Below are 27,228 nucleotides of genomic sequence, written 5' to 3' on the forward strand. Positions count from 1 at the left end.
CTAATCCTCCGCCTCGCCCGTGCTACGAGTGTTCTGGCAGTTAGTGTGACTCGGGGGTGTTGACTCATTTAAACTAACATATTCATCCTGCTGTAACCAGGTTTCTGTAAGGCAGAATAAATCAATATGTTGATCAATTATTATATCATTTACTAACAGAGACTTAGAAGAGAGAGACCTAATGTTTAATAGACCACATTTAACTGTTTTAGTCTGTGGTGCAGTTGAAGGTGCTATATTATTTTTTCTTTTTGAATATTTATGCTTAAATAGATTTTTGCTGGTTATTGGTGGTCTGGGAGCAGGCACCGTCTCTATGGGGATGGGGTAATGAGGGGATGGCAGGGGGAGAGAAGCTACAGAGAGGTGTGTAAGACTACAACTCTGCTTCCTGGTCCCAACCCTGGATAGTCACGGTTTGGAGGATTTAAGAAAATTGGCCAGATTTCTAGAAATGAGAGCTGCTCCATCCAAAGTGGGATGGATGCCGTCTCTCCTAACAAGACCAGGTTTTCCCCAGAAGCTTTGCCAATTATCTATGAAGCCCACCTCATTTTTTGGACCCCACTCAGACAGCCAGCAATTCAAGGAGAACATGCGGCTAAACATGTCACTCCCGGTCTGATTGGGGAGGGGCCCAGAGAAAACTACAGAGTCCGACATTGTTTTTGCAAAGTTACACACCGATTCAATGTTAATTTTAGTGACCTCCGATTGGCGTAACCTGGTGTCATTACTGCCGACGTGAATTACAATCTTACCAAATTTACGCTTAGCCTTAGCCAGCAGTTTCAAATTTCCTTCAATGTCGCCTGCTCTGGCCCCCGGAAGACAATTGACTATGGTTGCTGGTGTCGCTAACTTCACATTTCTCAAAACAGAGTCGCCAATAACCAGTTTGTTCCTCGGCGGGTGTGTCGTCGAGTGGGGAAAAACGGTTAGAGATGTGAACGGGTTGGTGGTGTACAGGGGGCTTGTGTTTCCTCCTCACAGTCACCCAGCCGGCCTGCTTTCCTGGCTGCTCGGCATCTGCTGGGGGACAGCTAACGGCGGCTAAGCTACCTTGGTCCGCACCGACTACAGGCGCCTGGCTAGCTGTAGGATTTTCCACGGTGCGGAGCCGAGTCTCCAATTCGCCCAGCCTGGCCTCCAGAGCTACGAATAAGCTACACTTATTACAAGTACCGTTACTGCTAAAGGAGGCCGAGGAATAACTAAACATTTCACACCCAGAGCAGAAAAGTGCGGGAGAGACAGGAGAAGCCGCTATTCTAAACCGGCTAAGAGCTAGTAGCTACGCTAAGCTAGTGATTCCTAAAAACACAAAGTGAATAATGTGTAAATAATTTAGAGATGATTCAGCAGAGGGAGTGCTTTAGTTAAGGCACGTGAAGATTACACTGTGAAACAAATCGTTATCTAGTTAACTAGATCAATCTAACTGCGCAGATTAAACAGCTAACATACAGCAAAACACCGCTGTGCTCCGGAACAGGAAGTGATACAATACTGCAGTGAGAGCCAACCACCAGTAGAGGCAGCAAAAGGTAAATCCGTGGCGCTCGTGAGGGTGTGATCAGTGAGGAGCGCCTATTTCCTGGGAGTAATTTCTGGGAAGAGGACAGATTTGTCGTATGTGTTTAATCTGTAAAGTAACGGCTGGATCTTCCGTGTGTTGCTTTCTGACTTGTGGAAAAGTTACAGGAGTTCATCCCCGAAGCCTAAAGGAGCACTAATTTTGTTCCTGTCGGTGAGAATAGTCTCTGCTGTGCTTCCGGTATTTGAAACGCGTTTGTCTGCAGCGGAAAAGGGCAAAATATAAGACAAACTTTTAACACAATTGAAATGCCGTACAGCATGTTTAATTTACAGAATATTTCAACGCGACCTTCACACAAACGGGAGATATAAGCAGCACAAACAAATTAATCCAGGTGACGGAAGTAGAAACCTGACACTGCTAAAAAAAAAAAGTGCTGTTGTCAACTCCTCAGTAGGAAAAGTCACTATATTTTTATCATTTAAAACTATTGGTTGTCCTAAAAATCCGCATAAATCGCAAAATGACGTCATAATCAAATTTGCATAATTGAAAAGTGATTTTAAATAAACTACAAATGATCTTTCTTCTGTTGATTCTTGGGCTTTGAATCAACAAAAGTGACCCAGAAGAGACACTGTAGCAGAGCTACTTGGATTTTTTATTATTATTATTATTATTTAATTTTCTTATATGTCTGGGCCCATATTCGCAAAGAATCTCAGAGTTCGAACTTAGAATCAAACTGAGAATTCTTAGACTGAGCGGTCCAGGAAGTGTCTTGAGAGCAACTGTGAGCAAGGAGTGGGCAAAATGTTTATGTTCATGAGGAGGTGTGGTCGACCCGTTGCTGGGTAATGGCAGTCTTCTAAGAGCTGTGATTGATTGTCACAAAAAGGGAAAGAGAAAAAACAAATGCACTCTGTGTTCCAAGTTATGGACTGTAAAATAGAATATATAGTATACAAATAAGGAATGTTTGAGTTCAGTGGTACAAATATTTCATGAGGTGAAAGATGGAACGTACCATTATACAAGGCGAAGCAGAGGTGAATGGTATGTTCCAGCTTTTACCAAATGAAATATTTGTACCATTTGGAAAAAATGGAATAAAAGTCATTATTTGTTTTATATAATGGCAAAAATAGATCCTTGTCATTTGATATTTTATATTAATTTATAAGCAACAGCAAAGGGACATACATTTTGGTGTTTGTCACTGGTGCTTAACAGTCCAACACAAACTTTAAATAGGAGTCCAAAATTGTTCTCAGTTAGTCTGTAAAGCCGTCCACTGACTTTGTGTACAGATTGCTGTCTGCTTTCCCCATTCCAATGAAAAATCGTGAAAAATTTTTCCACCTTTCCATCCTCTTCATCATAACAGCTCTTCATGCCTCCAGACGGCTTACAGCGTGGTGAATTTGTTTTTCTGTTAGAAGAATTAGCAGCGTCAATTAGCTCCTTCAGATCGTCGTCCGCCAGCAAAACAAACTTTCCCATGTTTAACTAAACGCCGCCCCCAGTAGTGCGAGCATGCACGGTGGTCGGAGTGTGCAGTAGCACATTTCATATTCTGCATTTCAGTGTTTCCCATGATGCCCCTGGCAGCCGCCTGCGTTTTCCAGAATGCACTGTGGCACCAGCAGAGTTTCGCTGTCTCAGAGCGCATGTAAACAATGGCATTAATTTGCGTGTTCATGGGCGATTATGATGATTATACATTCTCCCAAGTTGAGAGGGTTATCTAGAGGAGGTGTAGCACCTGTGATGGACCTCTGCTGTGTCCCAATGTTGTCTTATTGTCCATACTTCACGAGATGTGTTTACACTGTGAGTGCTGAACTCCTGACACCAGAACTCTGCTGAAACAGACCTCTTGCGTGAGTCACGGACTGTGAGACGGTGTGAGATTCACAACTGCGAAACACAGAATAGCACCAAAATTGCAAGCTAAAAAGAATTACTGCAGTCAGTGAAACACAATGGCAAATGGTATACTCCATGTCGTGTGACATACAAGCCACCAATCAAATGACAAGGATCCACTCAGCTTTTATATAGAATAGAGCCTTTTATTGTCATTGTACATATACAGTATTGTTCAGAATAATAGTAGAGCTATGTGACTAAAAAGATTTATCCAGGTTTTGAGTATATTTCTTATTGTTACATGGGAAACAAGGTACCAGTAGATTCTGTAGTTTCTCACAAATCCAACAAGACCAAGCATTCATGATATGCACACTGTTAAGGCTATGAAATTGGGCTATTAGTAAAAAAAAAAAAAAAAAATAGAAAAGGGGGTGTTCACAATAATAGTAGCATCTGCTGTTGATGCTACAAACTCAAAACTATTATGTTCAAACTGCTTTTTTAGCAAGCCTGTGAATCACTAAACTAGTATATAGTTGTATCACCACAGTTTTTCATGATTTCTTCACATCTCTGAGGCATTAATTTTGTTGGTTTGGAACCAAGATTTTGCTCATTTACTAGTGTGCTTGGGGTCATTGTCTTGTTAAAACACCCATTTCAAGGGCATGTCCTCTTCAGCATAAGGCAACATGACCTCTTCAAGTATTTTGACATATCCAAACTGATCCATGATACCTGGTATGCGATATATAGGCCCAACACCATAGTAGGAGAAACATGCCCATATCATGATGCTTGCACCACCATGCTTCACTGTCTTCACTGTGAACTGTGGCTTGAATTCAGAGTTTGAGGGTCGTCCACAAAATATTCCTCCATTTCTCTTTAGGCCAGTTGATGTGTTCTTTGGCAAATTGTAACCTCTTCTGCACATGTCTTTTATTTAACAGAGGGACTTTGCGGGGGATTCTTGCAAATAAATTAGCTTCACACAGGCGTCTTCTAACTGTCACAGCACTTACAGGTAACTCCAGACTGTCTTTGATCATCTTGGAGCTGATCAATGGGTGAGCCTTTGCCATTCTGGTTATTCTTCTATCCATTTTGATGCTTGTTTTCCGTTTTCTTCCACGTGTCTGTTTTTTTTGTCCATTTTAAAGCATTGGAGATCATTGTAGATGAACAGCCTATAATTTTTTGCACCTGTGTATAAGTTTTCCCCTCTCCAATCAACTTTTTAATCAAACTACGCTGTTCTTCTGAACAATGTCTTGAACGTCCCATTTCCCTCAGGCTTTCAAAGAGAAAAGCATGTTCAACAGGTGCTGGCATCATCCGTAAATAGGGGACATCTGATTCACACCTGTTTGTTCCACAAAATTGACAAACTCACTGACTGAATGCCACACTACTATTTTTGTGAACACCCCCTTTTCTACTATTTTTTTTACTAATAGCCCAATTTCATAGTCTTAAGAGTGTGCATATCATGAATGCTTGGTCTTGTTGGATTTGTGAGAATCTACTGAATCTACTGGTACCTTGTTTCCCATGTAACAATAAGAAATATACTCAAAACCTGGATTAATCTTTTTAGTCATATAGCACTACTATTATTCTGAACACTACTGTATGCATACAACAAAATTTGTCCTCTGCATTTAATCCATCCTAATTACACAATCAAACCACTAGGAGCAGTGGGCAGCCACACTCTGGCACCCAGGGCCCACCTCCAGATGTAGAGCCACTGCCTTGGTCAGGGACAGGGAATGGAGCATGTTTTTGATTGTGGGAGGAAACCGGAATACCCAGAAGAGACCCACGCAGACACAGGGTGAACATGCAAGGTCCACACAGAAAGGGTGGGATGCGATCCCATGACCTTGCTGTGAGGCACCAGTGCTGTATTAAGAAATGTGTAATCGTTTAAATAAGTTTGTCATGATGATGAAACTCAGCAAAATTAAATTAGTTACACAGCTTCAGAATATTTGAACGTACCTCATGTGCCGATTATTATATTGATTCACTTATTGTTATGTTTACGCTCCATGCTGGTAATTGGCGCACAAGCAATGAGTGTGACAAGCACTGGGCTGTGCTGCAGTCCAAAGTGAGAGCGGAGATTGCAGCACACAAGCCAAGTTCTTCTCAAATATATCTGTGGGTTTATATTTTATTTAGCTACGTTTTGGTATTTAACATTCCCTTCATTTAAAGGATTATGTTTTTAGTTTGCTGGGGGTTTAATCATGTAAGTCGGGTTGTGTAGAACTGGTTTTTGCAATGAGAACAAAAGAAGGGTCAGGTTACTATAAGTTTTGTTTTACCATGGGTCAGAGCAAGGGTGGGACCTCCCTTTATGCACAAGAGGACCAATTAAATTTGGAGTTGTGAAATAAGGTCTGCCTATTGTCACACCTATATGGTGTTTAAAAAAAAACTCTTTTGTCTTTGTTCGTGGTTCAGATCATATGTTCTGTGTGAGATACATGTCCTAGAACCCAGGTCCGTTAACTTCACCAAGTCTTAATAAATTAGTTTTGAGGAATATATTGAAACCAGAGTCCTAATTGGGACAAAACAAAAAAGATTAGTAGAATTACACCTCCCTCCTTTTCATAGTTTTTCACCTTAGGAGCTCTCTTAAGGCCTGAGATGCTTTGTGAATAACTTCTATCTTATCAAGGGCAAATTCTAAGAAATGTCTTGTAAGAGGAATTCTAAGGTTTTTCTTAGAATGACATCACTAAGATCAACTTTTAACCTTAGGATGCTTTGTGAATACGGTCCCTGGTATTTAGTGACATGATTATTTTTGACAACAAAAAAATCTGCCTGGAATTGACATGACACATTTATCATTTTGCTGTTCTATTTTGATTTTGCGCATCAGTGGAAAAAACAAAGCACTTGGGCTAAAAAGGATTTATGAATAGAATTTTATGTGGCAAAAAATAAACATGCACAGCTGCGTGTGTGTGAGCTAAAATATAGGATATACATATATAGCATGTTCAGTTTGCACTCCTTTGTAAGTCAGCAGCCAGTTCATGGCATCTTCCTCAGTTTGATGCAGTCCCTCCAGTCTACCATCATATTTGTTAATGGGGCAGCTGTTTGTGATGTGTCCCTAGTGGTGGGCACAGCTAACCAAAAATTGATCTGAAAAGCTAATCCGCAAAAAAAAACTTTTAGCTTCAATAATTATCGGTTATCGGATGAGCTGAATAGTGCCCACCACTATGTGTCCCATTGTCTGTTAATCTCCACATTGGCATAGATCATAGTTTGTCAGACCTGAGCTTTTTTTTAGAGTTCATCACAGTGGTCTTGTCCTGTCCTAAAACAGTTCAAAAGGGACCACAGGCTTTGGGACATGTCAAAACCAGGTTGTTGGACTGCTGGTTCAGCTACTAGAGCACTGTTGACCACATTCACAAGTTCTAGGCTTTCCGCCATCGACTGGTGATCTCAAAAGATGGGTGTGTGTGATCCATAGTGGTTTGCGTGATGGTATACAAATAATGAATGTTTATGAGTTCAATGTTACGAATATTTCATGAGGTGAAAGCTGGAACATACCAGTCAATGAGGCTTTGCCTTGTTGAATGGTATGTTCCAGCTTTCACCGAATTAAATATTCCTTCCATTGAAAGAATGTAAAAATATTCATTGTTTGTTTTATATAACAGCTAAAATAGAACCATGTCATTTGATGTTTTATTAATTTGTAAACAACGCAAAAGGGACTTACATTTTGGTATTCCACTGTGATGTGTAGTCCAGTGATGCTGTGCACTGACTTCGGACTTCCATTAAAAAAAAAACTAAAAAAAAAACACTTTGTGTAGTTCCTCAGTCCAGCCAAAATTAATTAAATGAATTAGTCCAAATTAATCCATGTCATGTGACATACAAAGCACCCATCAAATGACAAGGATCCACTCAGCCGTTATATAATAGGCAATAGGGCTGCAACAAACGATTATTTGGATCATCGATGAATCTGATGGGCTTTCGACACGATTAATCGGATTAGCAGGGAATTTTATTAAAAATGTGCCAGGGAAACATTTTTTCTCTCCGTCTATCACTTTTTTAACAACAGAACATTATTTGAAAACTTAAAATACTTGAAAATCAACAAATTGTCAAATGTCCCTTGGCTGTTGAAATATAAAATAATAAAGAATAAAACAGTTTATAATAAAGAACAAAAATAATTATTTCAAATGACATTGCTTTATCAAAGTGCTGAGTTGCCATAAAACAACATTGAAACATATAAATGTTATAAAATATATGGTTAAAAAAAAGAGGTATTTTTGTTGCTGCAAATGAGCAATTAGCATAACCAGTTAACCATAAAACCTAAATCAAAAACTGTAGCCTGACTCATTATATGTGCAACATTCTCTGTATAACTTGTAAACTGTGGTCATTTCTCAGTGACACGTGACTCGTGTCTCTTTCTCTAAAATTGTAGCATTATTAGTTATTATTACTATTATTATTGTTGCTATTATTATTATTATTAATATATAAATAAAATTAAAAAAAATATATAATTTGTAATACATTTGACTTTTACGACAACAAACGCTGAGCCATTAATTATTATACAGAAAACAAATGCACAAACATGCTGAAATGCCAGCAGCTTGATGCTAACTTTAACATTGAAAACGCCATAGGCATGCTAACGCGTTAGCATTGGTGTTAGCATAAAATACATCTATCAGCTGTTTCAGAAGACCATAACAGGTCAGTTTAACATAAAAAAGGTAAATATTCCTCAGACATATTGTCTTTGTGGTTTTAGTGGAGAAAAATTAAGATAAAGCGAAATAAATGAAACCAATGAAGCAGCGGCTCGAAGCACTAAATTGGTTCAAGATTCAAAGCAAAGCTTGGTTGATTATATGGAAGAAACGAAACATTTGTGGTAAAACAAAGTTATTTAGCAACTAATCGATGACTAAATTAGTTGACAACTATTTTAATAATCAATTTTAATTGATTAACTCGATTAGTTGTATCAGCTCTAATAGGCAACAAGGAACTATGACAGTGACATCATACACTGAACAAAATTTAAATGCAACACTTTTGTTTTTGCTCCCATTTTTCATGAGCTGAACGCAAACATCTTAAACATTTTCTCTATACACAAAACACCGATTTCTCTCAAATACTGTTCACAAATCTGTCTAAATCTGTGTTAGTGAACACTTCTTTGCCGAGATAATCCATCCCATCTCACAGGTATGGCATATCAAGATGCTGATTAGACAGCATGATTATTGTACAGATGTGCCTTAGGCTGGCCACAGTCAAAGGCCACTCTGAAATGTTCAGCCTTTTAAGAGAAAGGGGGTCCGCATTGATCACCTGAATTAGACTTATTACATATTTAAAGTTGAGCGGTGTTTTTCATGTATTTTTTAAAGTCACAGTGCTGTGTTGCTCTCAGGTTTGCAGACGAAGCCTGTGGTGTCAAAATAATGGGCTGAGCGCTAACCCACTGCTGCCCATTGATTAGCTCTGCACCTAAATCTACAGTCCTCACATGCCCATTCATACAGTTGACTGTTTCCAATATTACGAAAAACCATTCAAACACAGTAAATATGAAGCCTTAATCTGACCTGTTATGCCTTAATACTTTTTTACCCCACTGTAGGTGGCTGGCAAAGTTCTGCAGAGACCAGTTTTACTTTTGTGGATGACTAGCCCTCTTTCTTGGGTTGGCATGGCTTGCTGATTCTGGATGGCCTTTCCCTTACTGGGGAAAACACTGTTATCTTATCTGAAAACACAGTGTTTTAAAGAGTGAGTGACATTACAGCAGGCCACTGAGCAGGTCATTAGAGAGCCTACCAGGCCTACTCATAAAGAGAATGTGAAATCTACTACTTTAATGGTGAAGTTAAGGTAACACTACCACTCTGGTGATACGGACATTTTTCATATTGGGACTGTGTCCTTTACCCAGCAGCATATTCATAAAGCATAGAGAGGTTAATGAAAACTTAGTGTTTAGTACTTTGGATACTAACACAAGTAGTCAGATTGCATAAGCAGATCTCTCAAGACATAAAAAAACAGCTCATTTGTATCTCTCTTGTCACGCATGGTTCAGTTGTGAGACTCCTTTGAACCCAGTATGAGATATCTAATTTACATGAAGACATAATTATTTCCTAGTTCAAATGTATCATTTGTTATGACCAATTTATTTTATTGTTGCAGCGCCAAATCACAACAAAGCTGCCTCAAGGTGCGTCACACAAGTAAGGTCTAACCTTACCAACCACTAGAGTAAGCACATAGGTGACAGTGGTGAGGAAAAACTCCCTCTGATGATGTTGAGGAAGAAAACCTCAAGCAGACCAGACTCAAAACACTTGCAAGGTTTTTACCAAGCTGAAGAAACAGAAAAATGAGAAGAGCATTGCTCCAAAACCTGGATGTACCTTTCAGCATTGATGGTGCTATCACAGATGTGTAAGTTACCCATGCCATGGGCACTAACACACCCCCGTACCATCACAGATGCTGGCTTTTTTAACTTTGCGCTGGTAACAGTCTGGATGATATTAGGAAATGGGAGACTCCATTTAATTTTGGAAGTGATCCGGGTTCTGGATTAAGTTGTATAGGCTTTGAAGGATTACATCAAAACTACTTTATGGATTCTCATCAAATTTTCACCAAATGGAGAGCGATGGTTGTCCTTAAATGAGTGTTGCCTCCGTTTTGAGCAGGAACTTGGAATTATGCTTCTTTTTGTTAACAAAATCAGAATAATGGGCCTGTTTTGTAGCCAATAGTGTGTGCTTATAGTACAGAACAGCATTGTGCCATGTGAGGTGGAATACGTCTAGTTTTGAACTATGCCATTTTCATGCTAGACCAGTAGGCTTATGCTTGAGGCCACATAAACGATCATTGAACTATGGCAAGTATGTTTGGGGGGGGTATGGTTTTAGTGTTTGTGGAGCAGTCATGTTCAATGTGCTCATGACCACTGAATTCAAGCTGTCCACAAGGCTATGTTGTGAATGATCATGTCCCACAGGTGAAGCTGAGATATTTGGCAGTCTGGCTCAGGTTCATTTTTCTAATTGAGGAGTAGATGTGATGACAAATAAGTATCTCATCCCAATGGACAAGGCAGTGAGACATAATGTCAATATTTGAGAAGGTAATAACCACAAGCGAGGACCATTCAGTGTATTTTCACCAGCTGCAGAATTATCATTTGCAATGTTTGAGTTAGTGCCTGTCTTTCTTTATATAGCCCTGTTTTGTTTCAGCTGGCTGAGTTAGTAATATAGATGATATTTTTGTTTTTCAAACTTCAAATTGTTTAATATGTTCAACGACATGTTTCATGTTATTACCATGCTGATAAACAATACAACATCAAAGTATTTGTGATTGTCAGTTTATCCGCGCACATGTCACAATCAGTACATACTACCCTCTGCGAGTCAGCAGGTGCACTTCTGGAAAATGTTTTACTCTGCATTTCTTGGTGGGTGATGTCAGTCTGAGCAAATGTGAACCGACAGAGTGAAATGAACATTGCAACATCAGATGACGAAACTACTGGCCATTCATACGAACGTCATGACAACGTCTGTTGTACATTTACTCAGAGTGACATAAACACTGTCGGAAAAATGAGGACTTTGTTTTCGGCAGTCTCCGAGGTGTTTGTTTTGATTGGCGTATGCTTAAGAGACTGTTGACAGAAGTGCATAGATAAATCCAGCTATATCACCACATGACCTCTAAGATCTAAAATCTGAGTTATGAATTCTGTGCAACATGTCGTTTAAGGGCGTGACAAGCTATAGCAATTTTAGGGTTGTTTTTGAAGCTAGGGTTGCTTATCTGTCTTGCAGGAGTTGGCAGCTATGGTCTGCTCATTTCTCTGTGTCTCTACGTACATCTGGAGTTAGTCTTTGAGCCCTGGACTGTGGCTGCCTGCTACTCCTAGTGGTTGGATTTTGTCTAACTATAAGTAGAATAGGTTAAATGCAGAGGAAAAATGTCATTGTATGTAAAGTGACAGTAAAGGCCTTTCTTCCCTATTCATGTGAAAAATGCTACCTGATTGGCTGGTAAGAAGCGTATCACATACGTGATCCATGTGCAACACACTTGGTGTGTATTTGAAGTGAAGTAGAGCTGATGGATTAAAAAGTAAATAACCAATTCAGGTGTGTCAGTATTAATTTCTGCTAAATATTAACTCTGAATGTTGTCACTCTTTCCTCTTTTATTGTGTAGGAGTGAGCAGGATGTCTGTGACTGTGGCAAGAACTGATGGGGTGACCGTCTTCACTTTGACCTCTGACCCCAAAAGTGCTTGTCCTCCACTGTGCCAAATTCTTAAAGGTCTTTGTTACAGCCCAGTGTGTTGTTCAGTCTCTCAGCACCTGAGGAAGGCCCAGCGGAGCGCTCAGTCACTACTGGGGGTGAGTGCACCAGCTGTGTGATTAATGTTACTGTACTTTTTAAATGCACACTGAGAACTGTATTGATTTTATTGATTAAAATACATTTCTATATACAACCCCAATTCTGTCCCAAGCTGGGACAGTGGTATGTTTACCACTGTGTTACATCACCTTTCCTTCTAACAACACTCAATAAGCGTTTGGGAACTGAGGACACTAATTGTTGAAGCTTTGTAGGTGGAATTCTTTCCTATTCTTGCTTGATGTTTGACTGCAGAAACATTGTTCTTAAACTGTTGGACTATTTTTTTCACGCAGTTGTTGACAAAGTGGTGATCCTCACCCCAGCTTGGTTTGTTAACAGCTAAGCCTTTGGGGATGCTCCTTTTATACCCAATTATGACACTCACCTGTTTCCAGTTAACCTGTTCACCTGGTGAATGTTCCAAACAGGTGTTCTTTGAGCATTCATCAACTTTCCCAGTCTTTTGTTGACCTTGTCCCAGCTTTTTTGAAATGTGTTGTAGGCATCCATTTCAAAATTAGCAAATATTTGCACAAAAACAAAGTCTATCAGTTTTAACATTAAATATCTTGTCTTTGAGGTGTATTCAATTGATTATAGGTTGAAGAGGATTTGCAAATCATTGTATTCTGTTTTTATTTACATTTCACACGTCCCAACTTCATTCGAATTGGGTTTGTATAATGCATGCAAACAACTCATATGGCAAAGCAGTGGTATCATTTTGTGTGCCTGCAAATTGAATGATAAAGCTGTTGCACCTGATGTTATTTATAGTTTCCCCAACACATTTTGCATAAATTTTCAAAACTGTTTTAAAAGTTGTTTTCCTTTGTGATTCAGTAGTATTGAGTCTCTGTTTATGAGAGTAAACTGAGCAAAATAAAAAAAAAATAAAAAAAATGAAGTGATCTGACACCTCTGAGCGCTTTCTTTGTCACAGGCTCTGCATATCATGACTGGCTTGCTCAACATTGGTTTTGGAGCAATCCTCTTATGTACAAGAGCATCTTCGTACGACATGAATTCGACTTTGTTTCCAGTTTGGCTTGGAATTCTGGTAAGACTTTTCATGTGGATATTCATAAACTGTGTGTGTATATATCTATATACATAAAGGGCTAATTCTGTCTGTCCAGGATAAACTCCCAAACTATAATATGTAGCCCTAAAACTATATATATTTTGAATCCTCATGACATGGGCAACAAACTGGTACCATTTTTTTTAAAGGTTGAACTGAAAATTACCCCCAAAATAGCCATTTATGTAAGACCATACAGTGTTGTACCATGTGCTTTTTATGCTGCCACTGCTGCTGAGGTGAGCCTAGCACCCACAGCTACGAGCATATATAGCTTTGAGCTGAGCCTAGCCCACACAGCTATAGGTATAAAGCTTTGCTGCTGGCCTGCTGACCAGCACAGCTAGGTCTCTGGTCCAGCACACAGCACAGCACACTCAGCACAGCCACAGCACACTCAGCAAAACAACAACATGCTTAGGCTGAAGCTGTGGGTATGACCAGGCAGATTCAAATTCCCAGCCCTGTATAAGTGTTGGCCATCTCTGTTTATTCAATCCCTTTCTACAACACACTCAGTACAGCACACTCAGCAAAACAACATGCTGAGGCTGTGGGTATGACCAGCCCTGTATATGTGTTGGCAATCTCTGTTTATTTAATCCCTTTTCTTTATTTTATGTTTGTAAAATTGCAGTATCAAAACAGTGAAATACACCACTACCTCAGTTTTGATTCATTGATATTTACTTGATATTTACATTTACTGTTACCTACCTTTTGTGTGTAATTTTGTTATATAGTGCAGCAGAAAAGAGAATATTTAGAGTGGAATCCTACAAATGGTGATAAAAGCATCAAATACATCAGAAATACTCCTCAGACAATCCTCTTTTGAAAAAACGATTGGCCACTTGAATTTTCAGTTAGTGTTCAGGTAGAAGTCAATTGAAGAATTACACAGGAGTCAAATTTAAAAGATGCTCCAATCATATTGAAATCTATGCCACATTATTTGCCTGATCATAAAGATTCCAAAAGGGTATAGTTTGGACTATCTGTAAGTGAATTCTATGGACTTATGGGATAAAAACAGCAAAAATGGTGACAAAGGTCAGTGTCAGTTTGTACAGGGACACAAGTTAAAGTTGCTCCAATTTTGGTAAAAAGTGATGCAGATTACTAGTTGAGTTAACACAGTTTTAAAAAGGAATAGTTTGGACCATGTATCATCCTTACTTATCACATTACGGGGTAACATGTCACATGTCATAGAATCCAATAGACGCAGACCTTGTTTGACCTTTACTTTGGAGACCAAGCATTCAACACTGTCAAAACTATTCCATTTATTAATCCTATTAGCTCAGCCAATAATTTGCATCACTTTTTACCAAAATTGGAGCAACTTTAACTTTTGACCCCTGTACAAAATGAAACTGAGCTTTGTCACCATTCTTGCTGTTTTTAGCCCGTAACTCCATAGAATTCAGTCACAGATAGTCCAAACTATACCTTTTTGGAATCTTTATGATCAAGCAAATAATGTGGACTATTTTTCAATATGATTGGAGCATCTTTTAATTTTGACCTCTGTGTAATTCTTCAATTGACCCCTACCTGACCACCGATTGCAAAGTCAAGTGGCCAATCGTTTTTTTTTTTTTTTTTTTCAAAAGAGCAGTGTCTAAGGAGTATTTCTGACGAATTTGATGATTTTATCACGATTTGCATGATTGTTTCAGTTATCTGCTGCACTATAAATTTAATTACAAAACGAAGTCTGCATGAAGGACTTGAAATGTGCTCGTCTTTTAACCATGTATTTCCACTTAGTTTGGGGAGTCCAATCCACCTCTTATAGTTCTGCTGGACAAACCTTAGCCCATTAGCTATTATAAGACATCAGCATTACAAAAACAAATGTTGGGCAATTGTTTTGATTAAAATGATTGGCATTTGGCTTATGTCTAAAACAGGTTAACCCAGGCATATATACAGTAGTCTTCAGAATAATAGTAGTGCTATGTGACTAAAAAGATTAATCCAGGTTTTGAGTATATTTCTTATTGTTACATGGGAAACAAGGTACCAGTAGATTCAGTAGATTCTCACAAATCCAACAAGACCAAGCATTCATGATATGCACACTCTTAAGGCTATGAAATTGGGCTATTAGTAAAATAAAAGTAGAAAAGGGGTGTTCACAATAATAGTAGTGTGGCATTCAGTCAGTGAGTTTGTCAATTTTGTGGAACAAACAGGTGTGAATCAGGTGTCCCCTATTTATGGATGACGCCAGCACCTGTTGAACATGCTTTTCTCTTTGAAAGCCTGAGGAAAATGGGACGTTCAAGACATTGTTCAGAAGAACAGCGTAGTTTGATTAAAAAGTTGATTGGAGAGAGGAAAACTTATACGCAGGTGCAAAAAATTATAGGCTGTTCATCTACAATGATCTCCAATGCTTTAAAATGGACAAAAAACCAGAGACATGTGGAAGAAAATGGAAAACAAGCATCAAAATGGATAGAAGAATAACCAGAATGGCAAAGGCTCACCCATTGATCAGCTCCAAGATGATCAAAGACAGTCTGGAGTTACCTGTAAGTGCTGTGACAGTTAGAAGACGCCTGTGTGAAGCTAATTTATTTGCAAGAATACCCCACAAAGTCCCTCTGTTAAATAAAAAACGTGCAGAAGAGGTTATTTGCCAAAGAACACATCAAGTGGCCTAAAAACAAATGGAGGAATATTTTGTGGACTGATGAGAGTAAAATTGTTCTCTTTGGGTCCAAGGGCTGCAGACAGTTTGTGAGACGACTCCCAAACTCTGAATTCAAGCCACAGTGAAGCATGGTGGTGCAAGCATCATGATATGGGCATGTTTCTCCTACTATGGTGTTGGGCCTATATATCGCATACCAGGTATCATGGATCAGTTTGGATATGTCAAAATACTTGAAGAGGTCATGTTGCCTTATGCTGAAGAGGACATGCCCTTGAAATGGGTGTTTCAACAAGACAATGACCCCAAGCACACGAGTAAACGAGCAAAATCTTGGTTTCAAACCAACAAAAGTAATACCTCGCAGATGTGAAGAAATCATGAAAAACTGTGGTTATACAACTAAATACTAGTTTAGTGATTCACAGTATTGCTAAAAAAGCAGTTTGAACATAATAGTTTTGAGTTTGTAGCGTCAACAGCAGATGCTACTATTATTGTGAACACCCCCTTTTCTACTTTTTTACTAATAGCCCAATTTCATAGCCTTAAGAGTGTGCATATCATGAATGCTTGGTCTTGTTGGATTTGTGAGACTCTACTGGTACCTTGTTTCCCTTGTAACAATAAGAAATATACCGTATTTTCCGGACTATAAGTCGCACCGGAGTATAAGTCGCACCAGCCACTTTATCCATTATAAAGAAAAATAAACCATAGATAAGTCGCACTGGAGTATAAGTTGCATGGACATACAGGTATGTTAACTTAACATGAAAGTTCAGATGATAATATTATGATGATAATATCTGCACATTGTTCGAGCACCCATGTGCGGACTCGTTCCTCTAGCTGTGGCCGTCTAGCTTTTAGCCCGCGATTAGCTTTTTTGTTTTTTTTTCATGGTGGTTAGAGTAACCTCTGCTTTCCTCCAGTCCCTCACAAGTTTCTCACTCACTCCAAACTCTCTCTCTGCTGATCAGTTACCGTTTTCGGATGCATATTTCACCAGTCGCAACTTGTAATCTGCAGAGTATCCTTTTCTTTTTGGTGCCATTTTTTTCTGGCCTTCTCCATTGTCTTGTTAAGTTATCAGTAATGTTGAAATTTCTATTTTCTATGGTAGTCAGAAGTCGCAGGAACAGTCACACAAGCCTTGAGCGCCCTCTCGTGAGCTGCATTTTACCTATGGATATGTTTGCATTTTGCGGACCACATTGCGAGCCGAACCATGCAGCACCTACCTGCGCAGCTCATGACCTCCCTGTGGTGTCGAAGCCAGCTCCTTCCAAGTGCAGATGCTAATCCTCCGCCGTCGCTCACCCAGTGCTCCCACACAGCTCTGAGCATCAACTCTGCTCACACTGATATCCAAGGGTTGAAGCTGTTTTGTTAGCCCTCCCGGAATAAGCACCGTGTTCGTCTGCTTCACACGCTGTTTCACAATCATTGTCTGGGTGAAGTGAGGAATACGCGTCCAATGTTCTGTTCTCTGATTGGTTATCGCGACCAGCGTGACCTATAGGACGGCTGCCATACTACAGTGCCCATGATGCATTGCATTTCCGGCCATTTTAAATCTTAGAGCGACTCTATCACGTAAAATTGTTTTATTACGGTAAATTAATTGAGAATCTACCGGTATATTTTTCATTTATAAGTCGCACTGGAGTATAGGTCGCACCCCCTGCCAAAACATGTAAAAAAGTGCGACTTATAGTCCGGAAAATACGGTACTCAAAACCTGGATTAATCTTTTTAGTCACATAGCACTACTATTATTCTGAACACTACTGTATGTGTGTGTGTGTGTGTGTGTATGTATGTGTGTGTGTGTGTGTGTATGTATGTGTGTGTGTGTGTGTATATATATGTGTATATATATGTGTATATATGTATGTATATATATATGTGTATATATATATATATATATATATATATATATATATATATATATATATATATATATATATATATATATATACGAGGTCTATTAGAAAAGAAACCAACCTTTTTTATTTTTTCAAAAACTATGGATTTGAATCACGTGTGATTGCGTCAGACAAGCTTGAACCCTCGTGCGCTTGCGTGAGTTTTTTCATACCTGTCGGTTGCGTCATTCGCCTGTGGGCAGGCTTTGAGTGAGCACTGGTCCACCCCCCTTATCGGAATTCCTTTGTCTGATTTCTTCCTGAGAGACTGGCGCTTTGCTTGATCAAAATTTTTTTCTGAAACTGTAAGGCACATCCAAGTGGACACCATTTGAGAAATTCAGACGGTTTTCTGTGAAAATTTTAACGGCTGATGAGAGATTATGGATTGTTACTGTCGCTTTAAGGACTGCCCACGGAGCCAGATGGCGCCCTGCGCCGCCGTCATCAGCCTGTTTCGAGCTGAAAACTTCCAAATTTAAGCCTCTGTTGACCCAGGACGTCGTGAGATAACAGAGAAGTTTCAGAAGAGGTCAGGATCAGCAGTTTATCCGGACATTCCACTGTTAAAGGAGATTTTGTAATGAAAGACGTGCGGACAGATTCGCGTGTCGGCACCCAGCCGCTCATGGCACGGCGCCACAGCAAAACACCTCCGTTGGAAGAATTACAGGACAAGTTTGAACAAGCCCAGCTGTTAAACAATTTCTCGGATACTCACTCGACTGAAAGCCATCGAAAACCGCCTGAATCTTACGAATGGTTATCAACACGGAGGTGTTTTTCTGTGACATTCACTGCCTTTGCCATGCAGCTCAAAATTGAATTTCTTCCATTTTGGAATAAGGCTGTTGGGTCATTCCGTGTGAAATCATCCGGTGCCTCCCAGGTCACTGACTCGGATTCTCATGATTTTTTTTTTTTTTTTTTTTTTTCCAAGTACCTACTTATGTCTGATGAACACATGCAAAATATTTCTGCTTAATTCCAAGTAGTTTCTAGATATAATTTTTTAATAAGGGTATCCACAATCTTATTTTTTAATCGTGAATGCATTTTGAGCTTTTTTTTTTTTTCATTTTTAAAAGACATTATCTCAGGTAAAAATACAGATATAAAGCTCAAATTTAGAATACACCCTATTTGGGCACCCCAGATACAGTAGTAAATTTTAAAAATGGGATACAGAGCTAATTTGTCATTCTGTAGCATCACAAAAATGGCAGTTTGTCCATTCTCGCAAAAAATTACATTTCAAAGAGCTGTACTAAAGAAGGGATTCAATGGATGATATTCATATTGTAGAATACACATATCTGGGCTACTAGTTATGTGTGTAAAACGGTGCGATCATAACTTGAAGGGTTTTTGAATTGTTGACTCTTGAAAATCGAACATGATTGTAGAATGTTAAAAATAGGCTTCCAGTCGCTTTATGATTTGACCATGTGGGCAAGTGCTCAGCCACTTCTTAATTTTTTTGTGGAGAGCGTATTGATATACGTATCAACTTTCTTTTCTTTTTATTGTTTATTTGATGAGGACAGTGCACATTAATGAACACTTTGTACATTTTCATGACATAATGTAAATATGCCAGATTTAGCTAAAAGCTACTTTTCCATCTGTAGTTCTCACACACAACACAAACGACAATTACAATAAATACAAAACATTAAATTATATACAATACATCTCACCTGTGTTGACAAGTTTGTTTGTTTTTGAGCCATTTTTTAAGCTCATTTTTTTAAAGCACTCAGGATGGAACTGTCTCATATAGTTGTTGGAAGGCAGTTCCAGTTTGTACAACTCTTAACAGAAATGGTGTTTTGTCCTGTGGCAGTTTGTTTAAAGGGCACCTCACAGTCCCCTTTAGAAGCAGACCTAGTCCTTAGGTTGCTGTCTCTATGTCTAATAAATTCCTCCAGAGGAGGAGGGGCTAGACCATGGAGAGTTTTATAAATAAGTCAAGCACGCTTAAAAATTATAAAATTGGTAAAACTTAAATGATGGTATTTGATGGCTTTTTTTTATAAAGTTGCTCTAAAGGATTTAGTACTGCCATACCAGCAAATGACCATATTGTGCAACAATATTCAATATGAGACAGGATTGTGCAATGAAGGTACAATCTAGCAGCATCAGTCAAAATAAAAAGCCTGATTTGTTTAAAGTTTTGAAGGTTAAATTTTACACTGTTGACAACTTTTTTCACGTTTTTTTGAAGGAAAGATTAGAGTCCAAGATGATTCCAAGGTACTTGAAATGGGATACCGTTTCAAGTACCTCTCCACCTATAGACACTTTGAGACTGTTCTGCTCTACGGGTCTTTTTGAAAATGTCATACAAACTGTTTTAGTTGTATTAAGCATAAGGCTGTTATCATTAAGTCAGTCTTGTACCTTGTTTAAAATATTGGTAAGTTTGTATATTCTATCAGTAGTAGAACCATAGGTGTAAATGACTGCATCGTCTGCATACATTTGAGTATTGAGATCACAGCATTTCCCTGGAAGGTCATTTATGTATAATGAAAATAAGGGCCCCAGGACTGATCCCTGTGGGACACCTACAGGACAACTATGAAAAGAAGATTTGACTCTGTCAGCTGTAACAGATTGAGTTATATTTGAAAGATACGACTCAAACCACTGAATTGCACCAGGTGAGAAATAGTATGAGAGGTAATTAAGCAAAACCTTGTGATTGACTGTCATATGCCTTCCTGCAGTCAAGAAACACTGCACCTACATAGGAATACTTATCCAGTAGACACTTAACCTTTTCAATTAACATACATTTAGCTGTTTCAGTTGAGTGGTGTGACCAAAACCCAAACTGCATTTGATGTAGTTGTGTGAAGCCTTTATCAAGGTGTTTGATCAGCTGATTTCAGTAGCTGGCTTTCCAGTTGTCTCTGGTTATGTCATGGCAATATCTCCACCTGCTGACTTCTGCCTCATCTCAGCCCCATCTCAGCCCAAATGTTTGTTTTTGTTTTTCTGTCATGTCTTGTCCATTTGCTCTCAGATAAAATTAATACTTGCTGTTGTCTCATGTGTTTTACACTTAGCAGATTCACTAAATGTTTCTGTGATGGTTTTCTTTACCTTCTCTCTAGTATGTTGCATTCGGAATCACGTGCATTTTGTCTGAGAAGTTTCCCAGTCCCTGTCTGGTAAGTATTTTAAGTAATGTTCTCAGGATTGATTTGCCCTTTTACTTTTTTTATTGTAATATACAGCTGTATGGGTGTATACAGGTACAGCTCAAACAATTAAAATATCTTGAAAACATTCTTTTTTTTCTGTCAGATATTTCAGGAAGTTAAACTTTTTTTGTATTCTGGACTTGTTGCATATAAACTAAAAATGTTGCAAGAATTTTCTTATTTTAATATTGATAATTACAACAGATGGCCCCAAAAATAGAAAATGCCTATTTAAAAATATTATAGTATTTAATTTCAAGTCAGGCTCCATTGTCACCTCACTCATGAACAAGACCCTGAGGTACTTGAACTCCTTCACTTGGGGCAAGACCCCATTCCCTACCTGGAGTAGGCAGTCCAGCGGTTTCCTGCTGAGAACCATGGCCTCAGATTTAGAGGTGCTGATCCTCATCCGTACCGAACTGTTGTGACAAAAAGGGAGCTGAACCAAAAGGCAAAGCTCTCCATCTACTGGTCAATCTTAGTTGCTATGCTCACCTTTGGTCATGAGGGTTGGGTCATGACCGAAAGAACTAATTCGCGGGTACAAGTGGCCGAAATGGGCTTCCTTAGGATGGTGGCTGGTGTCTCCCTTAGAGATAAAGTGAGAAGTGCGGTCATCTGTAGTAGAGTCGCTGCTCCTTTGCATTGAAAGGAGCCAGCTGAGGTGGTTCGGGCATCTGGGTAGGATGCCTCTTGGGCACCTCCCTAGGGAGGTGTTTCAGGCACGTCCATCTGGGAGGAGACCCCGGGGAAGACCCAGGACAAGTGGAGAGTTTATGTCTCTACACTGGACTGGGAATGCCTTGGCATCCCCCACTTGGAGGTGGTTAATGTGGCTCAGGAAAGGGAAGTCTGGGTTCCCCTGCTGGAGCTGATGCCCCTGCGATCCAATCACGGATAAGCAGTTGAAGATAAGTGAGTGAATTTCAAGTCACTGTTTCTGCACAATACCATGAATCTCTCATTCTGGTTCAGTACACACAACCAAAACATGAGGATGACTACTGATTTGACAGTTGTCCAGAAGGCATTCATTGACACCTTTCACAAGGATGGTAAGCCACAGAATGTCATTGCTGAAAGGGTATTCAAAGTGCTGTATCAAAACATATTCGTGGAAAGTTGACTGGTAGGGGAAAATGTGGTTGGAAAAGATGTACATGCAACGAGGATGACCACAGTGTATGGAAAATTGTCAAGCAAAGCCAATTCAGGAAGTTGGGGAGCTTTACAAGGAGTGGGCTGAGGCTGGAATCAGTAAAACCAGAGCCACCATCCACAGACGTGCCCAGGAAATGGGCTACAAGTGTCATGTTCTTCGTGTCAGGCCTCTTCTGAATTGGAGATGATGTGAGAAGCGTCTTAACTGGACTAAGAAGAAAAAGAACTGCAGCATTGCTCAATGGTCCAAAGTTCTCTTTTCAGATGAAAGTAAATTTAGCATTTCATTTAGAAATTAAGTACCTAGAGTCTGGAAGAAGAGTGTAGAGGAGCAGAATCCAAGTTGCTTGAAGTTCAGTGTGATGTTTCTGAAGTTAGTGATGGTTTGGGATGTCATGTCATCTGCTGGTGTTGGTCCACTATGTTTTATAAAGTCCAAAGTGAACACACGTGTCTACCAGGAGATTTTAGACCCTAGTCAGACTGGGGTTGACAATCTGGCTTGAGTGGGATTCAAGCTAAATCTGGCTTGAACCGGATAGGTTTTTCTGAATATAGTTGGTGCAAATCAGATTTAAGATTATCTCTTCTGCTCAACCCACCTTTTTTGAGGGCGGGGGTTTGTCAAAGGCCGTTTCTTGCAGTGGTTTAATTGGTTACCAAGGCAACAACCTAAACCCCTATTTCCCAGCTGTCAGGTTTAGCAGGAAGTAGATCTCCAACAACGGATGCACCCAGGTTTCTTGCAGGTAGAAATATTTATTGTTGTCGTTGCTGTTTGCCTTGCAGCTATTCCCATTCGCCCGAGTTCGCCATAGTGTATCCAGCACAGATCCACATTGGGATTTGCCACAAGCTTTACCGCAGATGCCGTTCCTGACACTATTCCAGTTTTACCCAGAAACACACACAACACCACAGATCTTCCGAAGAGGTCTCCATCCAAGTATTAACCAGGACCCACTCTACTTAGCTTCTGAGATCTAATGCAATCAGGCTTACACAGAGCAGACAGGCTGCTATTGTTAAAGTTGTAAAGGAGTAAAAAATGAATTCGAGCCACTCAGCAGTTATCACACCATGAAAAGAAAGTTGTTCTCAGCAAGAGACCCCATCCCTTTTTTTTTTCCCCCTTTTAAATTTTCAGGTTGTCCACTTGCTTCTGCATTAAGTAATATGTTGTGATACAGTAGCTTGTGATACTACTTTCTTGGTTATGTTGTGTTACAACAATGGAAATCTGATCTACAGGTCGTCAGCAATGTGATTCTCAACCTGTCAGGAGTGGCTTTTGCCATAGCAGCCATCGTACTCTACTCCATTAATGTTGACAGTATCAGAATGTGGTGGATGTGTTCAAGTGACTATTACTGGTACAGTTACGGAACCACAAACCCAACCGACTCACCTGAGAAAAAGATGTTACTGGAAAAATGTAACGAAGGGAAAGCACTGGTTTTGGTAAGTGTGGAAGACATGACCTCTGCAGTCAAAATGGAAAACCGTTTATTTGTCACATTTATTTTCCGTACTCAGAAAATTTTATTTCTTCTTTTTTTTTTTTTTTTTTACAAAGATGGAATAGGGCAGCATAGTGTCCTTCTCATTCGAGTTGTTCAATTTCAATTCATTTTCAATTTATTTTACTTGTATAGCGCCAAATAGTGGTGGGCACAGTTCTGCTAATCTGCTAACTGCTAATTAGCGAAGTTAACTTTTTCATTAGCGGATTAGCTTTTCAGCTAACTTTGAAAACCACCAGCGAACCACTTAGCTTCCGCTAAATTTAGTTCCGCTAACTTTCTGTCTGCTGACTTTTTTTTTTTGTTTGTTTCTTTTTGCTGGTGTAGTGAGTAAACCTTAAAGGGTGCTAATCAGTGTGGTTATTGTTTGTTTGTTTTAGTTTTCAACTGGCATATACAGATGTTTTTTAAGGGCATGTATCCGCTGGAAGGAGTGGGGCTTACTGGGATTGTTACTACAATTCATTTTTCCATTGTGAGTTTAAATAGTCCTGGCTTTTATTAAAACTTTAAATTGTTGTGATTTTTTTGTGTCCCAACAGATTCTTGCAAGAAGCATCAATGCCGTGCTGATCATCCTGTCAGTTCTTGAGCTCTGCCTCGCCATCAGCTCTGCCGTCTTGGGAATCAAGGCCCTGAAGTGCTCTGAAAAGGAGCAAGATATGGTACAGTGTGCAGTGTTTGTGTTGCTGCTTTTTGAATTCAGATCTTTTCTACCCATAGGAAATGTGAAGCCTTTAATTCTGCTTCACAATTGTGCAATTGCATGTATTCCAGTGCTAATTTTCAAACTTATACTGAAATTTTTGGTTCGTTTTAGTCTTGTGCCTCAGTCAGTTTATATTTGTTGTCAAGCAGAAGGTGGCAGTAATGCACCAGTAAGCTAGATGTCAACCGCTGTAAAACGATGATCTAGATGAGAGACACATTCTGGGCCTGATTTACTAAAGGCTTGCATATGTTAAAACTTGTGCAAACATAACACTCCCGTGTAAATCACCATGCATGGTTATTTACAAATTGAGGATTACGTCTCTCAAATGTGCAAAACAGTGTGTGTTATCCATTTAGCACTTTTTTCCGGTCTTGCCGGGATTTGATCCTCAAGCCCAGCACTTTAAACACAACATTAACATTATTGTAGTCACTAAATAGAAAAGCCGATACTGTTAAAAATGGTCTTTGTGGTCTTCATTATCATAAAATTAAGCAATAATCTCAAATAAGGTTTTATGGAGGGATCTTGCATGCAAATGTGATATTATTGTTTGTGTAACAAGGCACTAAACCCTGCTTATTCATTCTTGATTGGGACTCAGGGGAATGGTAGGAAGCCCTACCATTAATTAATGCTTCGATCTTAAATATGATCAATCTATCTTTATTAGTTGGCTATGTACCACAGGCTTTTAAGGTGGCAGTAATTAAACCATTACTTAAAAAGCCATCACTTGACCCAGCTATCTTAGCTAATTATAGGCCAATCTCCAACCTTCCTTTTCTCTCACAAATTCTTGAAAGGGTAGTTGTAAAACAGCTAACTGATCATCTGCAGAGGAATGGTCTATTTGAAGAGTTTCAGTCAGGTTTCAGAATTCATCATAGTACAGAAACAGCATTAGTGAAGGTTACAAATGATCTTCTTATGGCCTCAGACAGTGGACTCATCTCTGTGCTTGTCCTGTTAGACCTCAGTGCTGCTTTTGATACTGTTGACCATAAAATTTTATTACAGAGATTAGAGCATGCCATAGGTATTAAAGGCACTGTGCTGCGGTGGTTTGAATCATATTTATCTAATAGATTACAATTTGTTCATGTAAATGGGGAGTCTTCACAGACTAAGGTTAATTATGGAGTTCCACAAGGTTCTGTGCTAGGACCAATTTTAGTCACTTTATACATACTTCCCTTAGGCAGTATTATTAGAAAGCATTGCTTAAATTTTCATTGTTACGCAGATGATACCCAGCTTTATCTATCCATGAAGCCAGAGGACACACACCAATTAGTTAAACTGCAGGAATGTCTTACAGACAAAGACATGGATGACCTCTAATTTCCTGCTTTTAAATTCAGATAAAACTGAAGTTATTGTACTTGGCCCCACAAATCTTAGAAACATGGTGTCTAACCAGATCCTTACTCTGGATGGCATTACCCTGACCTCTAGTAATACTGTTAATTCTAGAATAGAATTTAAAATTCTTCTTCTTACTTATAAGGTTTTGAATAATCAGGTCCCATCTTATCTTAGGGACCTCATAGTACCATATCACCCCAATAGAGCGCTTCGCTCTCAGACTGCAGGCTTACTTGTAGTTTCTAGGGTTTGTAAGAGTAGAATGGGAGGCAGAGCCTTCAGCTTTCAGGCTCCTCTCCTGTGGAACCAGCTCCCAATTCAGATCAGGGAGACAGACACCCTCTCTACTTTTAAGATTAGGCTTAAAACTTTCCTTTTTGCTAAAGCTTATAGTTAGGGCTGGATCAGGTGACCCTAAACCATCCCTTAGTTATGCTGCTATAGACGTAGACTGCTGGGGGGTTCCCATGATGCACTGAGTGTTTCTTTCTCTTTTTGCTCTGTATGCACCACTCTGCATTTAATCATTAGTGATTGATCTCTGCTGTCTTCCACAGCATGTTTTTTTTTCCTGATTCTTTCCCCTCAGCCCCAACCAGTCCCAGCAGAAGACTGCCCCTCTCTGAGCCTGGTTCTGCTGGAGGTTTCTTCCTGTTAAAAGGGAATTTTTCCTTCCCACTGTCACCAAGTGCTTGCTCATAGGGAGTAGTTTTGACCGTTGGGGTTTTTCTGTGATTATTGTATGGCTTTTGCCTTGGGGCAACTGTTGTTGTGATTTGGTGCTATATAAATAAAATTGATTTGATTTGAAATGTTTGATTGTGTTGCGTATGGGTTTGTGTTGGGAATTGGAGCTGTGTTTCTCACGAGAGTACTCAACAGTTTATTCCAGGGAGTTATCGAGCTGACGTAATTACTGCACCTGACAGTCTGGGAATAGCATCAGTTGTCAATGTCATATCATGGTGCACAAGGTGTCTGACACAATAATAAATATAATCCTGTAATTGGTTGCATTTCTTGCTTATAGACCAGAAGTGAAGTGATGATAGGTTCTTTTTTTTTTGTTGTTTTTCTTTTTTTAAGGTGAGTACAGATCTGTGTGGGCTGCCTGCGTTCAGCTCCATATATTTGTGTTTTATTTCACACTCTAACAACTGTTTTCCCACCAAAAAGCTGTTGTTTTTTTTTTCTCCGTTAGATTGCTGAGAACCCAGAGGACTACAAACCACTGCTGGAGGAAGTGACCACAAACTCTACGCCCTAAATAAAAATCTCTGCCTTATGTAATCAGCTGCTATACTGCTAGTGATAAATAATCAGATGTCTGTGAGTTATATTAATTGAGGTCACACTCTCTGCAGGGCTTCTTGGGGTTTTTGTTTTGTTTTTGTTTTTCAAAGTTTGCAGTATTGTCTGTCATGTTATATTTCAAAAATTATATTTGTGTGAAGGCTATTCTACTTTCTAATACAGCCTGTACTGATATCATTTTACTGGTTCCTACATTTTCCTATTACTTTTTATCAAAAATATGGCTTATACTTTGGAACAGAGAAACTTTATGAATGTGCATGAAAGTGATGTATGATATTCACAGATGTTGCAAAGTAAATGCATCAAACCTGCTGAAAACTCTA

At 39.3% G+C, this 27,228-nt stretch overlaps 1 protein-coding gene across 3 annotated transcripts; it reads left to right on the top strand.

The window, feature by feature from the left end:
- The first annotated feature begins 1,541 nt into the window (after positions 1 to 1,541).
- LOC117513965 lies at positions 1,542 to 27,228 on the top strand. Of its 3 annotated transcripts, none has more exons than XM_034174228.1 (7): positions 1,542 to 1,632; positions 11,726 to 11,913; positions 12,864 to 12,980; positions 20,729 to 20,785; positions 23,234 to 23,443; positions 24,048 to 24,170; positions 26,790 to 27,228. In XM_034174228.1, the coding sequence occupies exons 2-7, from the start codon at positions 11,737 to 11,739 to the stop codon at positions 26,853 to 26,855; spliced, it is 750 nt and encodes a 249-aa protein (XP_034030119.1). In that variant the 5' UTR covers positions 1,542 to 1,632; positions 11,726 to 11,736; the 3' UTR covers positions 26,856 to 27,228. The 3 variants fall into 3 exon arrangements, with proteins under 3 accessions (XP_034030119.1, XP_034030118.1, XP_034030117.1); XM_034174227.1 differs by having other exon boundaries at positions 1,558 to 1,777; XM_034174226.1 differs by having other exon boundaries at positions 1,558 to 1,750.

The sequence above is a fragment of the Thalassophryne amazonica genome, chromosome 7 (genome assembly GCF_902500255.1).
Source record: "Thalassophryne amazonica chromosome 7, fThaAma1.1, whole genome shotgun sequence".
Taxonomy (NCBI): Eukaryota; Metazoa; Chordata; class Actinopteri; order Batrachoidiformes; family Batrachoididae; genus Thalassophryne; species Thalassophryne amazonica.